Source organism: Chenopodium quinoa, unplaced genomic scaffold (assembly GCF_001683475.1).
Source record: "Chenopodium quinoa cultivar QQ74 unplaced genomic scaffold, ASM168347v1, whole genome shotgun sequence".
Classification (NCBI taxonomy): Eukaryota; Viridiplantae; Streptophyta; class Magnoliopsida; order Caryophyllales; family Amaranthaceae; genus Chenopodium; species Chenopodium quinoa.
The window spans coordinates 1,440,182-1,459,136 of NW_018742684.1; the positions used below are offsets into that span (position 1 = coordinate 1,440,182).

General features: G+C 32.8%; 2 protein-coding genes across 2 annotated transcripts; one reads left to right on the forward strand and one right to left on the reverse strand.

The window, feature by feature from the left end:
- Positions 1 to 1,383: 1,383 nt before the first annotated feature.
- Positions 1,384 to 8,599, forward strand: LOC110722681 (DNA primase small subunit-like). Its single transcript, XM_021901959.1, has 17 exons — positions 1,384 to 1,781; positions 1,898 to 2,034; positions 2,115 to 2,165; positions 2,272 to 2,447; positions 3,060 to 3,137; positions 3,222 to 3,333; positions 3,755 to 3,839; positions 3,939 to 3,990; positions 4,090 to 4,151; positions 4,224 to 4,339; positions 4,461 to 4,582; positions 4,982 to 5,050; positions 5,162 to 5,219; positions 5,448 to 5,521; positions 5,725 to 5,770; positions 6,013 to 6,092; positions 8,010 to 8,599. The coding sequence occupies exons 2-17, from the start codon at positions 1,911 to 1,913 to the stop codon at positions 8,070 to 8,072; spliced, it is 1,368 nt and encodes a 455-aa protein (XP_021757651.1). The 5' UTR covers positions 1,384 to 1,781; positions 1,898 to 1,910; the 3' UTR covers positions 8,073 to 8,599.
- Positions 8,600 to 10,790: 2,191 nt separating this feature from the next.
- LOC110722682 (ethylene-responsive transcription factor ERF061-like) lies at positions 10,791 to 12,504 on the reverse strand. Its single transcript, XM_021901960.1, has one exon. The coding sequence runs from the start codon at positions 12,071 to 12,073 to the stop codon at positions 11,042 to 11,044; it is 1,032 nt and encodes a 343-aa protein (XP_021757652.1). The 5' UTR covers positions 12,074 to 12,504; the 3' UTR covers positions 10,791 to 11,041.
- Between the last annotated feature and the right edge of the window lie 6,451 nt (positions 12,505 to 18,955).

Genomic DNA, 18,955 nt, shown 5'->3' on the forward strand with positions numbered 1-18,955 from the left:
ACGAGCATCCACAATAGATATAAGCTACAATCTCCAAAATGGCAAGCTATTACCTTTTGTAATTTTGATAGAAAAAATAAAGGAAAAAAATAGTTTAATCACTTTAAGTGAATAACACATGCTTTGGGTGTGGTGAACCTACATAGCTTTAATAATTGCAATTATTGTAGTTCCAACTATCTAATAATTGCAATCAAGGACCTATTTACTCTCTTACAACATTGTTTTTTTTTTTTTTTTGTTTTTTTAATTTTTTTTTATGCAAACTCTTTTACACCATTGTGAATGGGTTAAGTATCGGCGCATAACATCTATATGTTTTAAAAACATGTAGGATGGCAAATTGTATCACTACAGCCTAATAAGTAACAGGTGGCAGATATTTTAGGAGAAAATAAATAATCAATGACAAAAAGTACCATTACATGCATATTAGTACAAAAAAGTACCATTAATACAACTTATACTTTAATAGTACATTATAGTACCTAAAAATGTACCACTTTAGAAAACCATCAAATGAAAGAAAAAAATTAAAATCCCATGATGCCCTCCTATATGCATGCTAAATATATAAGTGATATGCGTCTATCAATCAATTAACAATAACTATATACTAAAAGACACACCAACAATGACATGTGTCGTCTCCTGGTGTGTCTTTATTTTTTTTTTTTTTTGAAAAACGCTAATTAAGTAAAGATTTAATGAGGTAAAAAAATTGACTAATAGGTCAATTGCCTTAATTGTAAAAAATTAATTATTGTCTAAATCATTTCTTTTAGAAAGAATTAAAAAATCAATCACAACACTAGGAAAAATATCATAAATTATAATACAATCCATAATAATAATAAAAGATTAATATAAATTATTTTTTCAAGCTAATTATCTTAATAAACAATAACTACACACGAGTAATAAACATACCAGTAACTACATGATATATCGATTGATTACTAATAATTTTTTTTTAATATTTGTATAAGATATTGCCAAAACATAATTAAAACATACCGATATTCGTTTTTCAAAAAAAAAAAAAAAAAAACCCTATATTCAATTAGAGTTCATAACAAGAAAAAGATTGAATAAAGAAATAATACATTATTCAAAAAATATAGATTAACATTGTAAATGGCTTGATTTGAGATAAAATAATAGCGTGATTTTAGCAGTGAGTACAAAGGGAATTGAATTATTTCACGAGATAGATCTATAGCTTTAAAAATTTATTTAATTGAAAAGAAAATAACAGCATCCCACTAAAATATATAAATATAATTATATGATCAAATGCATAAAAGCTAATTGGATCTTCTGAGATTATTTCAATAAATATTTTGGTAGTTTATTTCACAATATTAGTAGACAATGTTTTTTACATTAACTAAAATAGTGTAAAATTGCTGAGTTGATATAATAATAAAAGTTACCGTGCGTGGCACGGGACCTAACCTAGTATGTACTATTTATTTCTTATGAAAATAACTTGTTTGTAAAATTAAAATGTACAATTTTTTTTTTTTTTTTTTTAAAAAAAAAAAAAAAAAAAAGAGAGAGAGAATAACTCTTCCCGCCAAAAGTCTAACATCACATTTCTAGCGCTATTTTCATCCCGCCATTTTGAAACCCTCAAACACTCTCTCTCTTTCTTTCTCTCTCCTCAACTCACAAGAAAGTCGATTCAGTCTTTGTTCCTCTTTGCTGATTTCCGTCGTCGTCGTCGTCGTCGTCGTTGTTGTCATTGTCGTCGTCGAATCTACAAATTCGATATTCAGGTAACACTCAATTTTTCTCTCTCATCGAAATTGCGCTGAACTTTTGCAATTATATCTGTAGATTTCAACAAATTAATGATAGTGAGCAAATTATCTGACGATTTGATGAATTCTAGGTATAAATCGAAGATGACGAGAGAAGAGGTTGAAAATGGAAGAGATAACATGTTAATTGACGGTCCAGAATATCAAAACCCTAACCCGAATTCGATTTCCGAATGCTTTAATGCTAATTACCTTAAAGTTTATTACTGTAAGTCTTTAATTTTTGCCTATTTTAATTAATTTCTATTAATTTTGGTTGTATAATTTTTATACTTGTTGTGATTTCAGCAAAGCTGTTTCCTTATTCTGACATGTTCAAATGGATGGCATATGGAAATGGTATTAATTAATCTTGAATTTTAATTTTGTAAAATATGATATTGAATTGCTAAGTATTGTTAGTAGTATTTATTGTTCTTTTTTCGGGCGATGATTTATACGGCAGATGGAAAGCACCCAGGATGTGATATGTCTTATTTCAGCAGAAGGGAATTTTCATTTACGCTGGATAATGATATATATTTGCGGTTTCAATCTTTTAAAAGTGCTTCGGAACTTGAAAGTGCTGTCAAGGATAAATGCCCCTTTAAAATTGACATTGGTCCTGTTTATAGTGTTGATGTAAGTGCCCCCTTCATTTTTCTATATATTTAGATTGCTTATATGTCCTCCATTTTTGAGGTTTATTCGTTATGTTGGTGGCAGTTGTTGATTGATCCCATCTTAGGATGAAATGATTTTGTTGATGTAAACGTCCCCTCATTTCTTAAATAACTCTTCTATTATATCAACCCCTCCTTCGTTGTCATGGGATTGAGTTTCTTAATACACCATATATGCTGCTCTAAATCCATGGTGGAATGAAGCTACCCATGTCTTTGAGTGTGGTTGATTAGAAATGATATGAATCTTAGGAATGAAATTGACTGGATTCAATGCTTTGATGCTCATCAGAAGTGAATGTTACTCTGATGCTCTTTTTTTATGTCTCCCTTCCACGTGTTTCTGGTTAATACATGAAATCTGTTACATGCCAAGCCTGAAGTTTCAGTAGCTTTCTGTGGATTAGAAATCTTTATCTACTAGTATTTCTGAATACGTAGACTATTTGTTATAATGTTTTATATAAACTTGTGACTGGCTCTCTTTAGGAAGCATGATCTTTGCAATTTGATTGCAAAGAACTAATTTTTAGAGCTCCGCTGTCTAATAATTTATTGCACTTTGTTCCAGCCATCAAAGAGACATGCCTATGCACAAACTGGGGACAATGTCTTCAAACCTGTGGAAAGAGAGCTTATATTTGATATTGTAAGCTCCTGAATACTAATATACTACTGTCTTATTGAGTTAATTAGCTGATGTGTGGGATTAACTTTGTTTTACTTTCTGCAGGATATGACAGATTATGATGATATCAGATACTGTTGCTCTGGAGCTGATGTCTGTCGAGACTGTTGGCCTCTGATGACAGCTGCTATTAAAATTATTGACACTGCTCTCAGAGGTATATCAATCAGATTATTATAAACCTTGTATTATGACAGTTGCAAGATCCTTGTAATAAAAGTTTGATGATTGCTAGCTTGCTGAGATGTTTGACTTGTCTCATAGTAACTGACATGTCTGACAATCTTGAAAAATCACAAGGCTTCTCAGAATATGTTATCCCACACTATATGCTGAGATGTATGTGCTGCATCTGACAGTTTCCATTGTTCATGCTGTAATTATACAAACCCTTGTTTTGTGGTCTGCTATATTTACGATTTTGGGTTAAATTAAAATGCCAACCGTGCTTGAAAAATTCGCCTGTCTAAATGCTAGCAACACTGCTTAATCAAGAGGAACACTGTTCTTTGGGGATATCTATGCGTATGTAAGAATAAAGTTTGATTGTGAAATTCTGTCGCTGTTTTCATATACAGATGATTTTGGTTTCATACATATCCTCTGGGTATTTAGTGGTCGGCGTGGTGTACACTGTTGGGTTTGTGATGCAAAAGCAAGAAGGTAAAGATATATGAAAAACTCTTAGCATTTAAGCAATAAGTTATGCGTATAGATTTCTTATACGTATAAATTTCCTTGAAATATTTTTTCTTTCTGCAGGCTAACCAACGAACAACGAGCTGCTATTGCCGAGTATTTTCATGTGTACAAGGTGATTCGTTGCTGGATAGATCATGAGACCTTATAGTTCTGCTGACTGGTGTCAAAAAGTGTCTGAAAAAATGTTTCTTTCTCTTCATTGTCTTTGCAGGGCAATGAGAATAGTCAGAAAAAGGTCTACCTTGGGGGTTCTTCTCTTCATCCATTTCTCGTGTAAGTGTGGATCTACATGCTTATTCTGATCCCTCTAGTTTGATCTTTTACTTAATCATATCTATCTTGCAGGAGATCATATACTGAAGTTTTGAAGAAATTCTTTGAGGAGACCTATCTTTGTAGTCAGCAGCTACTTTCTGCTGAAGAGAGATATGAAAAGATTCTAGAGATGATTCCTGATGAATGTATGTAGTCAACATTATGGTCAATAACATTCTTATCACTGATAGAAGGGATGCTGTTTTGCTGTAGCCTTTTGGTTTACTGTCATTAAACTGTGTTTGATGGGAATTGGTGTATTTGCAGCCATTACTTCTGATTTCCGGGGAAAATGGCAGGATAATAGGCGATCATCCAGTAGTAGAGAAGACATCAATGTTGCTCGTTGGGGGCAATTAAAGCACGTCCTTCAAGCTGGGAAGCAGAAGGTATTGCATCTTTAAGCTATGCACACACTTGCAATTTATGATTTTGTACTTAATTGGAGAGATTAGGTTATGAGGACCAGTGATATATATAGGAGCCAGGATATCCTTATACAATGTTATTAAGTCCTTTGCTCTATGTTTTCTGTAAATGATCTCAAATTAAAACTTTTTTATGCTGTTTTCACTTCTTTATGCTGAAGTGACTCTTTTATATTATAATCTTCTCCTCCGCCCTCTGTCTAGTGAATATTGTTAACAAACACAGATAATTAGAACTAGCTCAACCTTGATTGGATTTTTTATTTTCATATTTTTGAAAAGAGGTGATGATGTGGATAGGATTTAAATGATAAACCAGAATAACCAGTCAAAGTCAATTAATTGCTCCTAATTTTACAGGGGCAGGGACTACGCAGATGTGTTGAGGAGATTGTATTTTCTTATACATACCCTAGGCTAGATAGTGAGGTATGCTGATTCCTGTTCTCTGCATAATATGTCATTACCTCAACTTAGAGCGAGTGCTATATACTCCCAACAACTGTGGCAAGCTAAGAAAAATATGTTTCAATATCTCAGGTCTCAAAACACATGAATCATTTATTGAAGGTGCCCTTCTGTGTACATCCAAAAACAGGTTAGAAGCTGTTCTCGCTTGTTTAAGGATATGTTGTCAAGTTCTTGATATTTTTGAGTTCTGTTCCAATAGTGTGAACCCTCTGCTTGAATTTGACTGGTTTTTAGAACCTATTTCTTTGATTTATCAAATTGTTAGATTTCTTCCTAGAATCTGTTTCCAGAATATATATGCATTATGAGCCTGTATAAAATCTCATTCCTTAAACTGTTTCATGTTGATGTTTAGGTCGTGTATGTGTTCCTATTGATCCCAACCAGTGTGAGGACTTTGATCCTACCAGTGTACCAACCCTTTCCCAGGTAAGCTTGTTATCCCTACCACTGGATTTATCTTTGTAGATGGCTATATTATTTACTGCTAGTATCTCAGTATCTTAGATGTGCCAATCTAGAATGTCATGGTCAACCTATATATCATGTTGCAAATGCTCACCAACTGTTGTTTGCAATCTACTTTGGAGTTTACACCTCACATATATGTATTTGGATCTGAAAAACTGCAGCTTTTGGAAGAACTTAACAGAAGTCATGGTGGGGATGGTGAAACTGGTATGTATTTTTCTCTATTTCTTAGTTCAATAGAGAGACATACCTAAATCAGTTTATGCAAATCTAGTTATCTACCATCAGAGTATATATCTATAGATATGTAAACTTTGTTTTGCTGCATGTGAAAGTAGTGTGAATCTAGAGTCATTGAATATTCTTTCCTGTTAAATTAAGTAAACTCATTTCAAAAGGCTATCTAGTTGTTTATGAAGGAAACGGTGCTTGTTTTAATTGTGTGGCAGACTTGGAGAGAACTTCGCTTGGCAAGTCAATTGCATTTTTCAGGTCATCATTCTTACAGCCTCTGTTGAAATCATGCAAAGTAAGTTTTCATCTCAAAAAGCTATCCCAATTTTGTTGAAGCCAATTATCATAGTTATGTCAAAGCTATGTATATGATTTGAAACTTTATTATTACTCTTTTATGAAGTATAATAGGTTGAAAAGGTTAGGATTGAAGTATTGTTTGGAGTGCAGTGGTTGACAAATCTGCTGATTTTTTTTGGCTGTTAATCTTCATTTTACACGGTGTCTCTTTTGAGCATAATTTTGCATGAGGCATATTCCGTATTTCCGTTTTTGCCTATAAACTAATCTAAAAGTCATTTTGACCTTGACTTGTTATGGTAAGGATCTCTGAAGTGAGGATCTGAGCTAGTTGGTGATTGTTTTATGTATAGTTCACTATGAAACTGCAATGACCTTAGTTGGTGTCCACAACTAAAATTATGGGAAGAACAATTAGCTCTCATTTATTATCAATTTTCTGGTTTATATTTTGGGCCGTATTGCTGTAATATTTTCCAGGTAAGTATTAGGATGTCTGATAAAGTTAGGTTAGTACTTGTTTTGTTATGTGAAATTTTGTTTTGCAGCCAATTGTGGGATATGAAGATCTCATAATACCAAGGTACTAAGGTAGTGAGGGTAGTGTTAAATCTTCCTTTAGAATTACCAAGAGTGTGATGATTTACATCTCCTGCTTGTTTTACTAGACTTTGGAGAATTTGAATGGAGATCATCACACTGAACTGGTCCTATGGGATTTGGCAAGAGATTTGTTAAACAAAGTATTTTGTTTGAAATGGAGATAAAATATCTGGAAAAGGTGTTCATTAAACACCACCGAGTTTTGGCAGTAGAAAGATTTCTAATTCTTGAAACAGGCACAGAAACATATTTTGCTAATGAATTTGTTCGGACCAAGAATTAAAATGCGAGAGTATCACTTGTGCTTTCCTGGACATGGCTCCACAGGGGGTGGGAGGCTAAGATAATTGTTTAACATTGTATTCTGTTATAATAGAGATGAATCATATGAAAAAGGCGTTTATCATGCACCACCAACAACTACCGGCAATGGCTAGAGATAATCTTATGTTAAAATCCATTGTAGCCCACTTGTGAGTGTCCCACATTGGAGTAAGAGAAGAGGTGGTTCCACTCTATAAGGTAGAGGAGTTACTCCTACTATTGCCAATTGGTTTTAGTGTGGAAGCTCCAAAGCCTAGTTTGTGGACCAAATTCTCCTCCTCCTTGTTCGGGTTGCCCAGGCCCATTTCATATTATTTTGAAATTTAACATCTTATAAGTTACGAGGGTTGCCAGTTTACAACTTTGTCTTCCATAAAACCAGATTGCTTTTTCTTATCAAAAAAAAAAAAAAAAAACAGATTGCTTTTTCTGGGAGAGACAAAATATCAATGGGCAGATATATATACTAGCAACTATTCTTTGTTGATGATAATGGGGATTGTCAATGGAAGTAAGTCTTATATAAAGTGGAACTAAATGATATATTTCATTTTTGTGGATGCCCTTGTGTGCTTCTATTTAGGTGATTGCTTGATTGGACTATTTACTTCTAGAGTCTTATCTAAAGTGAATCAAATGTAAAACTGGTTGTTTGCTGTAAAACATTATAGGGTCTGAAGGTTTAAGCTTTTACTTACATGTTGCAAAATCATAGCTTTGAATATGGAAATTTTCCTTTATTTTTGTATCAATATCAAATTAACCAACAAATATGTTTTGTGAATGTGATGGCGACCAAGTCTGCAAAGTAAGGAATTAGGCATTACTTTTAAATTAAGTTTAGATACATGTCAGTATCAAATATTTAGTGAGAAAAAGCCACTGCGCTCTTTACCTCAAGTAAGCTAATTGTTGGACCGATGGAAGCCATGAAAAAGTCTACTGCACTTACTATCAGGAACTGACTTTTGCCTCGATATTGCAGGAAGAATTGGAAGATACTTATAACAAAAAACTTAAGCAGAGCAAGGACGCACTGACTTGGTAGAGGTTTCTATTGGGTTATCCGGATTGTAGAATATTTATCTGTTCTCTTCTGTGGCTATGTAAGTGTCTTGGTTTATGTATAATTTGTTATTTAGTCAGTAGGAGATAACTTATACGAGTAATGCACTATAGAAATGCCCTGCATTCCAGGTTACAACATTTGATATGGATGCTTTCTGTACTATCTATAAATTTTATTGCAATATTAGTCGTGAAAATTTCAACCTCATAGTACATTCTTATTTGCTTCTTGACTTGTACGTGATTGTCTGTATCTTTGTTTCTTGCATACAAGATAACCCTCACCCTAAACAAAACTGTCAATGGTGGTTTTGGCCTCTCTTATTAATTGATTTTTTTTTTTTCGTTATGTCAAGGCATCTGATATATAAATGGTCAGGCTCCATTGAAAAACATGCTTCTGGTGTTTTAACTCTCTGTTTTGAGCTTAAGAGGAGTTGTAATCCTAAACCGGTATTGGTTACGATTGGGACATTAATGGCTATTTCTGACATATATAAGGGTATTTTGGGCTTTTCTTGACTAAATAGGGGAGTATTATTGGAATGGAAATTTCATAAGATTGGTTGATTTTGCTCTTCTTTAAAATGGGGTGGTGAAATTTAACCAACCTAACAATAGCAACATTGCTATCTTGTTGGCAACAATTTCTCTAGTCTTGCCTCAGATGTTTGAAAGTTAATGAGCTGTGCCCAGTTGATCAGCCAAATCAACAAAATTTGTTTATATGGGGGTATATTGTCTTTTCATCTACCAAATGAGGAATACATGCGTAATTTACTACATAAAGTCAAAGACAAGTTACATAAAATTATTGGACAATTGTGAAAAGTACAAAACTATTGGCCAAGCTTTTGCACGTATTTACATAATATGCCACCAGATTAACGAAATTTTGTTAATTTGACAGATTAGCTTGTATTTGCCGAAAGTTAATTAGCTAGCCATTAGGTTAATTGTTTTTCAATGGATATATTATGAGGATTACTTTTAATTATATTCCGAGGTAGTACTGCACTTTTCGATAATGTTGGGTTGTCCTTTGATTAAATTCGTTCCATTTCTTTGTTTTCCATCTTTCTCAAGTTAGATCTGCACAAAGTCTTGTGGTACCAACTAGAGAGATATGATACTGCTCGAAACAGTTTTTTGGGTATGTGCTGTCATTTTATGTAGGATGGTCATGCCAAATTATAAGCTGTTATTCACAACCTACAGTGAATGTTAAGGTCAGGACCACCATGTGAAATTGTGGCACTCTATGCCTCCTTAATGACGCCCGAGTGGTGTGCCATTGTGCCCTTCTCTTCTCACTTGGCTAATAAGAGGATCAGATTATCGGCCTTGTCAACAAGGCTTACTTCCAGGTACTTTTCCTTAACTTTACCCGTGATTTGATGCCCCAATGTTGTCACTATATATGCTTGTTGCTTGGATTTGTTACCAGTCAGTTTTTAGAGTACGCGAATATTGTCTACAGGACAGGCTATCTGCAATCTTTCCTGATATCTTTTCCTGGTTTATTGATGCATCCAAGTGTTCCCTATGTGGATTTTCAGGTGATTATTGGTATCTTCGCTCTCTGCTTTGTAGATAATCGTGATTTGGGTTCCGTTGCCTTAAATTTAGAGCGTCTGAGCTGCTCGTCATTAGCTGTTAGTTGTCACACCCATTTAAACTGGATTGTACTTATGAGTGATAATTATGCAAGTTGAGCTCAGCTTAATTTGAAAATCACGTGTGAAACTCGTCTCGAACTCAAAACCTCTCCTTTAAGGCTGGACCTGAGCTTTCCCTCAGACTTTGTTCATGCTCAACTAGATCGTTCACTAACAAATGACCTTTATTTGTGAAGATTATAAATAAGCCAGATAGAAAGCTTATCAGCTATCGTTGTTAGCTGTATAACTCAAAACCTGTGGTCCATTGTGAACATATTCAACCGATTAGTGCTGGATCTTAATTAAGCTCAAATCTCTGGTTTGGTTTAGGGTAAATTGTAGATCAAGCTTGTTTTGAACTCGAACTCGATTGTTTTCAACCTCAATTAATTACTAGCATTCACTGTAATAAAGAACGTAGATTTGGTGATCACGCTAGATTTATTATGATCGACTATCATACTTGAAGTTGCGTCATGGGTTTGGTTGCTCTTTAAAGTGCAACATTTACCATATCCTTGTCTGAGATCCTGGACCTATCCACATCCTAGCCGTATCAAGTGGAGGTGATGAAGAAAATTAACGTTTCTATGGGATCATTAAGACGTCCGTAATTAGGACACGAAAATAAATACTCAGTAAATCTGTTTTGGGTTGGATTGTCTCACACCGATTTGATACGAACTATGAGTTTTTACTTTTAACCTCTCACACTAGTAAAAATTCACTCCTCAATAAGAGTCATGTTAACTTGAATCTAAATTATTGTGACACGACTCTGGAGACTTTGCCATACTCGACACGTACAAGTATCAGATTAGTTATGATAGATCTGATATCTTGTCAATCTAGTTGCTGAATATCACTATCTCAAAATTTTCCTAAATCCTTTGACCGAACGAAACTAGTAAGGTTATCAAGCTAACTGTTGTGAAATGACTGAGTAAAAATAATTACTTTTTCTCGTCTACTCGTACTCTTCTACTTCGTATTTAATTGGATAGAGGTGTTCATTTGCTAGATTTTAGAACACAATATTTAGTCATAAAGATTTTTATTTTTAAAACAAGAATATATGACAAGTACTTCCTTTGCCATCCATACATCCATAACTTGTCAAACATATATAGGGACACCAAACATGTAACATGCTCTTGGGGTCTTACCTAAAGGACTAACATGCTCACTTCTAAACACACTAGCCAATATATCATATATATCGAACAAAACTACTTAATCTTTATATTACATAGTAATTAAACTACTTTTATATAAGATAAGCTCTGTTTTAAATAGCAAGAACTTCCCAAATCAACTCTGGATCAAAAGATGGCATTTTTTCTAAAGAACAGTCATTAAACCCAAAATCATCAGTCATCATTGGATAGCTAGTCATGGAATCGGAACACGGCGACGCTCCGTTTCCGTTACTCCACCACCCCTCTTCAGAAATGGCTGGTGACACCATCCCACTGTCATTAACCACAGTTGAACAGAATGATGACGACGATGAAGAATAAGTATCCTTGACAACCAAACTATCATTCTCATTCAATGTGTTACTATCACCACTATGAGAAACAATACTATTCTCATCTCTGCCACCACTACCGCCGCCACTGCCACTGTCACTAATGCTGGCTTCTTTCTGCTTCTTTTTCGCAATCCTGTTAGCTCTTTCCTTCTTCAGTTTCTGACAAATGGTTTGGATTTTGGTATCCACTGCAGACTTGACTGCATTCATCCTAGCAGCATCACCAAACCCGAGCTTCGTCCCATCTTTAAGATTAGGAAAATTAAGGCGAGCATACTCGCCTCGGAGTTTATAGGCTGCACGATCATAAGCATAAGCAGCAGTTTCTGCTGTTTCATATGTACCTAACCAAACCCTCATTCTGTTCTGGGGTAGTCTGATTTCAGCAACCCATTTACCCCAATGTCTCTGCCTTACTCCTCTGTAAAGCTTCTTCTTTCCAGGATTGTTCATATGTGAACTGAAACTAGAACTATTACTTTGAAACAGCTGATTGTTGAGGGAAGATGAAGCATGAATCCCGGTCTTATTCGACCGGTTATCGAGCCAGAATTGTTGCAGTAGATCCCTTTGTTTGAGGTAAACAGAGGAACCTAATGGCTCAATCATGGAATTGTTGTTGTTATTTGTAGGATTTGGGTTTGAATTTGGGAAGTATGAAAAGATTGAATCCAAAGTATTGGTGTTGTTAGCACCTGCTGTTAGAATAAGTGCTGATACTGAATCTCTAATGTCAGTTGGTGTTGTAAATGATGTTGATGATGATTGGTAGTTGTTTTCTTCCATTTCTTGATGATTTTTTGTACCAAGAAAATTAAAACAGGGGATTTTTCTGTATGAAATTTGGGTTAAAAAGTTCTGGAAATCAGGAAACTTTAAAAAATCAGTCCCTTTTTTTCTCAGAAAAACAGAGGAAAATTGAAAAACCAGTGATCCCACCAAAAAATGAGGAACACTAGAATTATAAGATGAAGATTTTTATAAATTTTTTAGAGATCACAGAAGATTTTTTATTTTTTGGGATTATAGACAGAGAAAAGAGAAAATCTAAAAATTCTGTGAAAAAAAGATAAGTTGGTTTAGTTTTGATAAGTGTCAGGAAGTTTTTAAGTGTATTTATAGACAAGGGTAATTGAGTAGACTTTCAAAAGCTCTGTTCACAACTTGTTTACGACTTTTGCATAGTTTCTGCACAACAAGACAATTTTGCCCTTTTACAAGTGATAAAAAGTTTTTACCTTTTTTTTCAATCAAATCAATTTTATCTATTCACATTTTGTAAGTGGAAATTGCTGAATTTTCTTCCTTAGTTTTTCAAATTTGTTTGATGTGTATAAAGTTTATGCTATCTTTTTTGGTTCTTAGTTATCTCATTATCAAACTTTATGCTAGATATGATACATGGTAGAAAATGTGTTGTTACATGGAGCTTCTTCATTGCTTTGGAGGCTGATGTAAGTGTCATGGTAGAGCTTTTAACGACTTTTTATGCAAGTTTCTTTGTACTTTGGTTGGGGAGTAGAGTTGGCCAAGTAATTGTATTGATACTTATCTAGAAGCTTATAGTGGATTATGGTGTTGTGAAAAATGGCTAAGAGATTAGTGTGCATAGAGCATATGCATATTTATGTACCCCATGATGTTCATTTTCTTGATTAAGCGTAAATTTTTTATGTTTAAAAGGGAAGTGAGTTTATACTTGAAGATTGATTTTGAACCTGGAAAAATAAAAGATTGATTTTGGCACTTTATATGAGTAATACAATTATAACTTTGTATTAACAGTAATATGTGGAAAATCACCCTTTGGTGTTCCTTAATAATACCGTGAGCTATGTATGTATCTTGTAGAAATAGATTAGTCGAAACAAGGATTTTGTTTGGCCTACAATCCATTCATTAGATGAATCACTCTAGATCGAGTTGTACTTGGGTAAAATTAGTTTAGACCTAGCTAGTGAACCCCATTTTCGGGTGAATTAGGGTTGAGTTGGGCCAAGTAGTGACCACCTATACTTAAAACATAGGGAGTGTCTTTTTCTGTATGTAATAACTAATTTGTATCTTAGCAAACTCCATAATTTTCAGACTATTATTGCCATTAATGCTTTCCTCTCTAACTCTCCTAGCAATTTTCATGTAATTAAGTGGGAACTCAATTGTTGTTCATGCAGCTCAACATAATGTCAATATCTCCTACAGTCCTACGGCATGGAATGTGTATACGTGGACAATTTCCCTCAAACATTATTATTTGCTTGTTAGGGCTTAATAATTGATATAAGACAACTTTTCATGAAAAATATTTCTTTAATTTTATAAAAGTAATATTTAATACAACGTATGTAAGCAAGTAAATTAACATGAGATCGACAACCTTACACTAATTATCTTGAGATCAGAAGACTTAAATCGAGTAAAAATCCAATACTCCTTCTGTTACAATGGAAGCCACATTAGACCCAATTCTAGTAAAACTATGCACCTTTTTTTTTTTTTTTTTGAAAGGTAGTAAAACTATGCAGTTCTTAATACGGAGTATACAAATTTGACCATATATATTTATACAATTATGTAGTTCGTATATAACATACATTAATATTTGTAAAAATGTATATACATTGGGATTAATCCAACAACATATTATATATAGTTTGATATACTTTCTTGTTTTTTTTTTTCAATCATAATGTTAATTATTCACACAACCTTTTAAACCGTCTTCAATGGTTTATATTACAAGAAAAATATTGGTTGTGGTATTAGATTTGTCCTTAATATATACTTTAAATTTGAATTTTCCACAAGTTTTTTAAGTGTAACTAAACATAATAATGGGACAAAAACATTATTGGAAACCCCCAACAATGCAAGTAAACAATAAAACGGAGGTGGTATATATATTACTAGTAGTAAATTTATTTTTTGGTGTTTAGACTTTAGAGAGTCATCGAGGCGGGTGTGATGAGAATTGATCCCAAAGTTTAATTTATTGGAACTAAGGGTCTATTCTCATTTATTGAACTGTGCTGAACTGAATTGATTGGAGCTGGACTGAACTTAAATGAATATTTTATGAGAGTAGGAAATTATGATGAGCTGAACTGATTGGAGCTGAACTGAATTGAATCAAAATTAAGGTGAAGTGAACAACCCCCTACAAGGGAAGTTCTACTTGAGTTATTTTCTCACTCTCTAATAAGTATTGGTCAATAAAGTCAAATTGTTATAATTATTATGTAACAGAGAAATTACATGTAATAAAATAATAAAATTACACATGATATTGAAAAAAAATCCTCCCTTTGACCCCTGACCCTACCCCTATGCGAGGGAGAGTAACCTAGTTGAAAAAAGCAGGCCAATTGCTGGCAATGGTTCTCGTGAATCGAGAGTTGTGGTTGGGTTGACCGTGTCCATTCCGTCGGTTTAAGATTGGATATAAAGTGTCATTTTGACTTTGGTTTTCTTTTTTCAGAACTTTGAACCGAAAGTGAGCTGCTTCTTCCTCACTTCCTAATATTATTACTTGTATTATTATTACAATTACAATATTATTATTGTTATTATTATTATGAATATCTTCTGGTTTTATTTATTTGATAAAAGATTTATTACAGTATTGGTCATTACTACTGTATCCACGCGTCATTTGCTTTAAGGTACTATCCTTTATTGCTTCCTTTGGTCCCTTTATCAGGATAACATTTATTATATTATGGCCTTTTTTTTTCTCCCTATTATTACTCTTAAATTCATATCAATTTTTCAAAGTTAAGTTCTAAAATATTTGTATCATTCAAAAGCTCAGTTTACCTAGTTCTGCTCTGGTAAATGCTACTGTTACTGTAAGTCTGTAACTAGTAGGGGTAATATTTATTTGGTTTTTATATGTACTCCGTATTTATTTATTTTGCCTCAAAAAAAAAAAAAAAATGTATTTATTTATTTATTTATTTATTTGATTTTATATATATTTGTTTTAATTAATTGAATGATTCTGTAACCTATATGGACCAATGTTGTCTAGTGTTATGGAAATTAATCCCACCTCGTTCTTGCAACATTGAAAGACTTGGTCAATCTCATTTTTCTTGTATTGGTAGTTGTTGCATCAATTGTTGAGTAGTAGACTAGTAGAGTTGCCAATATAATGCAACTTGCATTATGAATTTTGATATACCAAACATAAAATTCTGTAAAGTGTAAATTGATGATTTACATAAAATGTTTGTTTGATGGATTCTTAAGGTTAACATACACCTTCGATTCATGATTGAATGTAAAGTTAGTCGACTATCTGTTAGTTAATTCGATATGATTATTGGTGCATTGTTTACTTTTGTCCATGTATATTGTGCCCTTCGACTTAGGCTTAATTTCCTTAAATTTGTTATTCGTAGTGGCCCTTGGCTTAAGCTTATGTTATGTATATACTTGTGTAAAGATACTCTTAATTGGTGGCAAATAGATTATCATGTTAATTAAGGAGATGTTTGGGTGAATAGGTTTATACGTACACAACATATTTGCATTGCTCTCCTTCAAAGAAATACCTACTTGATGATATTACATTGCTTCACTAGGTTTGTTCTCAACATATATTACAACTTGCAATGGTATATACTCAATAGTCAATATTCCTTATGTTCTCATTAGAGGTTGAGATATCTTTGTTGAAATAACTTTATTTTAGGTGTATAGTGTATTAATTAAAAGGCATATATTTCGCTATTTTGCTCACATGTTAAAGTGTTAGTGAATCTCGATCTTGGCCATACTTTTTACTAATGTATCAATGTTAATACATTAGACTTAGAAAAAAAAAATTAACATATTGACCATTATTTGAAAAAAATAAAAAAAATAAAAAAAAATTAGATGCTGAAACTAATTAGAGTATGGTGCATTGGTTTTTCAAAAAAAAAAAAAAAAGAAAAAAGAGTATGGTGCGACTTAATATAAATGGCCATATAAAAGGGATTTGAAGTTACATATTTAGTGATCTAAGGAACAATATTTTATGACATGTACATTACGTCACTTGTGACTTGCATAAAAAAAATATTGTCCTTGTACTTTAATATACAAGATATTGAACTAGGTGGACCTATATTGACCCCACATCGAGCAAACATATCCGTTCTTAACAAAATTCGGCCATATTAGATGACATTTAAAGGGTTAAGGAAAATTTCCTTTTATTTCAAGTTGATCCTTTCAATTGAAAGAGTCAAGGGGCTCACACCCGACCTTAGATTTAAGAAATATACCAATAAATATAGCAAAGATCGATAACAATAATGAATTATTAATTTACATCCCTGTTAAAAAATTTTCAGATCCGTCATTGATCTAGACCCGAATATTAGGTTATGTTGTTTTTAGCAAAAGCAATGTAGGAAGTAAGACAAGTAGTTATAAGGTCATCAAAGCAGAAAGGCAAACATCACATTCATAGGGAGTAAGAGGGGCCCTTTGATAGTTAGAAAAGAGAGACATTAAAGAAGTAAAGGTAAACCTTGGAAAGATGAGGGCCTCTCAAAGGACAAAGCTCGTGAATCACCCAATCTTTTTTAGTGTAGAAATTGAAAACCCATTTAATTATATCCATGTGAAATTATAAAGCCTAACCACTCCTAAAGTCAAATCCGTGGGGTGTTCCCATGTTTTGCTCTTCTTCTTAATTTTTAACTTTGTTCTAATAATTAGTCATCTTCACTAGCTATTTTTTGTAAAATAACTTCAATTCTATCATCCTAGCTAGCTCCGATCCCCATCTTTGTTGTACGGCTATCTTAAATAATTTACTTTTGATATTTATTACTACTTAATTGCTTAACAAATTAAATGATTAGATGTAACTATATTGTGTAAGTTATACGTTCGTTCACTTTAATGGATCGTACCATAGAGAATAGTAGATCGAGTAGAATAAGTGAACATCGCTTTATGTTTGATGTACTCCAATTTGATGAGCTAATTGAACTCATTCAACTCTGAATTGAATTTTTTAAACGATTTGTTCGGGGGAAAAATGATAATTAGTTTATTTACATACACATATGTATAGTAATTAGAGTATTGGTTAATTTTTCTTTAATTTGATTTCTTATTTAAAAAATTGTGAGTAACTTTCATAGTTTTTTGTTACCAAACTAAGCTTGGTCTAGTGGTAAAATTGTTACCTGTCAACCTTGAGGTTGGGGATTCAATCCCCACTAGAGACACTTTAAAGGTAGGAATCCCTTACCCTTCCCCTCACTCTTAAAGTGTCTGACTCGCAAATATCGAACCAAAAAAACGATGAGGGCTGAGATACGATCAAGGTCTTTCTCCTTACCTTTATTAAAAAAAATATTTCCATAGTTTTGTTGTGTAAAATTAATACTCCGATCCGTACTACATTATACACTTATAATTAATTCTTTGATGGGAAATATATCGTACACTCATGCTTGAGAATAAGTCCTCACTCTTAAAATGTCTGACTCGCAAATATCGAATCAAAAAAACGATGAGGATTGAGATACGATAAGGGTCTTTCTCCTTACCTTTATTAAAAAAAAATATTTCCATAGTTTTGTTGTGTAAAATTAATACTCTGTAATACATTGTACACTTACAATTAATTCTTTAATGGGAAATATATCGTACACTCATGCTTGAGAATAAGTTGAAAAGTACAACAACATATCAAAAGGTTCTTTACGTGTACGTGTGGGCAATAGCTTTTTATTCCTTATAATGTGTTACAAAAAAAAATATAAAAATAAATAAATAAATAACTAAAATAACTAAAACAATTAAACAAATCTAGATATACTATTATTCATAGGAACCTAACTCTTAATATGATTTGTTTGTATCACATGTGTTTCCTTTGATAGAGAACTATTTGTCACAATGCAAATTGTATATAAAGGCTTTATTGTTTTGGATAAAATTAACATTAAACGGTCCATATTTACTCATATTAAATTTTATTATTATTATCCGAGTTAAAACAAATACTTATGTACGTAGAATTTAAAAGTCAAATAAGCCAAAACATAACCATCTACTTTTTAATAGTTTTGAAGTAACCCTAACAACAATTATTTGTTTAAACATAAATAACATATATTTTATAAAATCTTTGTTTTTAGTATATCTATTAGCTACTTTGTAATTACAAACATAGGTAGTACTTTGTATATTACAAATGTATGTAGTTGGAATCTCGTTAGAGGTAAAGTTAAGGATCAATATATATCAGGGTCGACCAAGGTTGCCTTCTCCCTTAATCCGTTGGCAAGCTGAATACCAACCTTTACCTTTTCCCTTAATGGGCAAAATTGGAACACAGGGGCAGAAGCCCTTGTCAAAACCCCCGACTAGATTTTGTCCATAGATCTCGTATATATTTTTACAAATAATCTCTTATACATTGTATTTAATTATACACATTACAATATAAAATAAAACATATCGTATCATATTAAATTAATCAAATAATAAGTTAAATCTCAATAGGTGCCTAGTCAAGTTATCGTGACTTTGTTTTGAAGTATATCACATCCATTTCTCCTTCTTTCTCATCAAATTCATCATTGCCATCACCAAATTTTCAACCTAAACAAAAATAGTACTCTTCACTCTCATCATCCTAATCTTGTTGTTGAAAGA

Excerpts from the sequence above, each read along its gene's own strand:
- LOC110722681 (XM_021901959.1), top strand. The coding sequence starts at position 1,911 with ATGACGAGAGAAGAGGTTGAAAATGGAAGAGATAACATGTTAATTGAC. Across the intron at positions 4,340-4,460 it reads AGAGATGATTCCTGATGAAT|CCATTACTTCTGATTTCCGG; the intron begins GTATGTAGTCAA and ends GTGTATTTGCAG. Across the intron at positions 4,583-4,981 it reads TTCAAGCTGGGAAGCAGAAG|GGGCAGGGACTACGCAGATG; the intron begins GTATTGCATCTT and ends CTAATTTTACAG.
- LOC110722682 (XM_021901960.1), bottom strand. The coding sequence starts at position 12,073 with ATGGAAGAAAACAACTACCAATCATCATCAACATCATTTACAACACCA.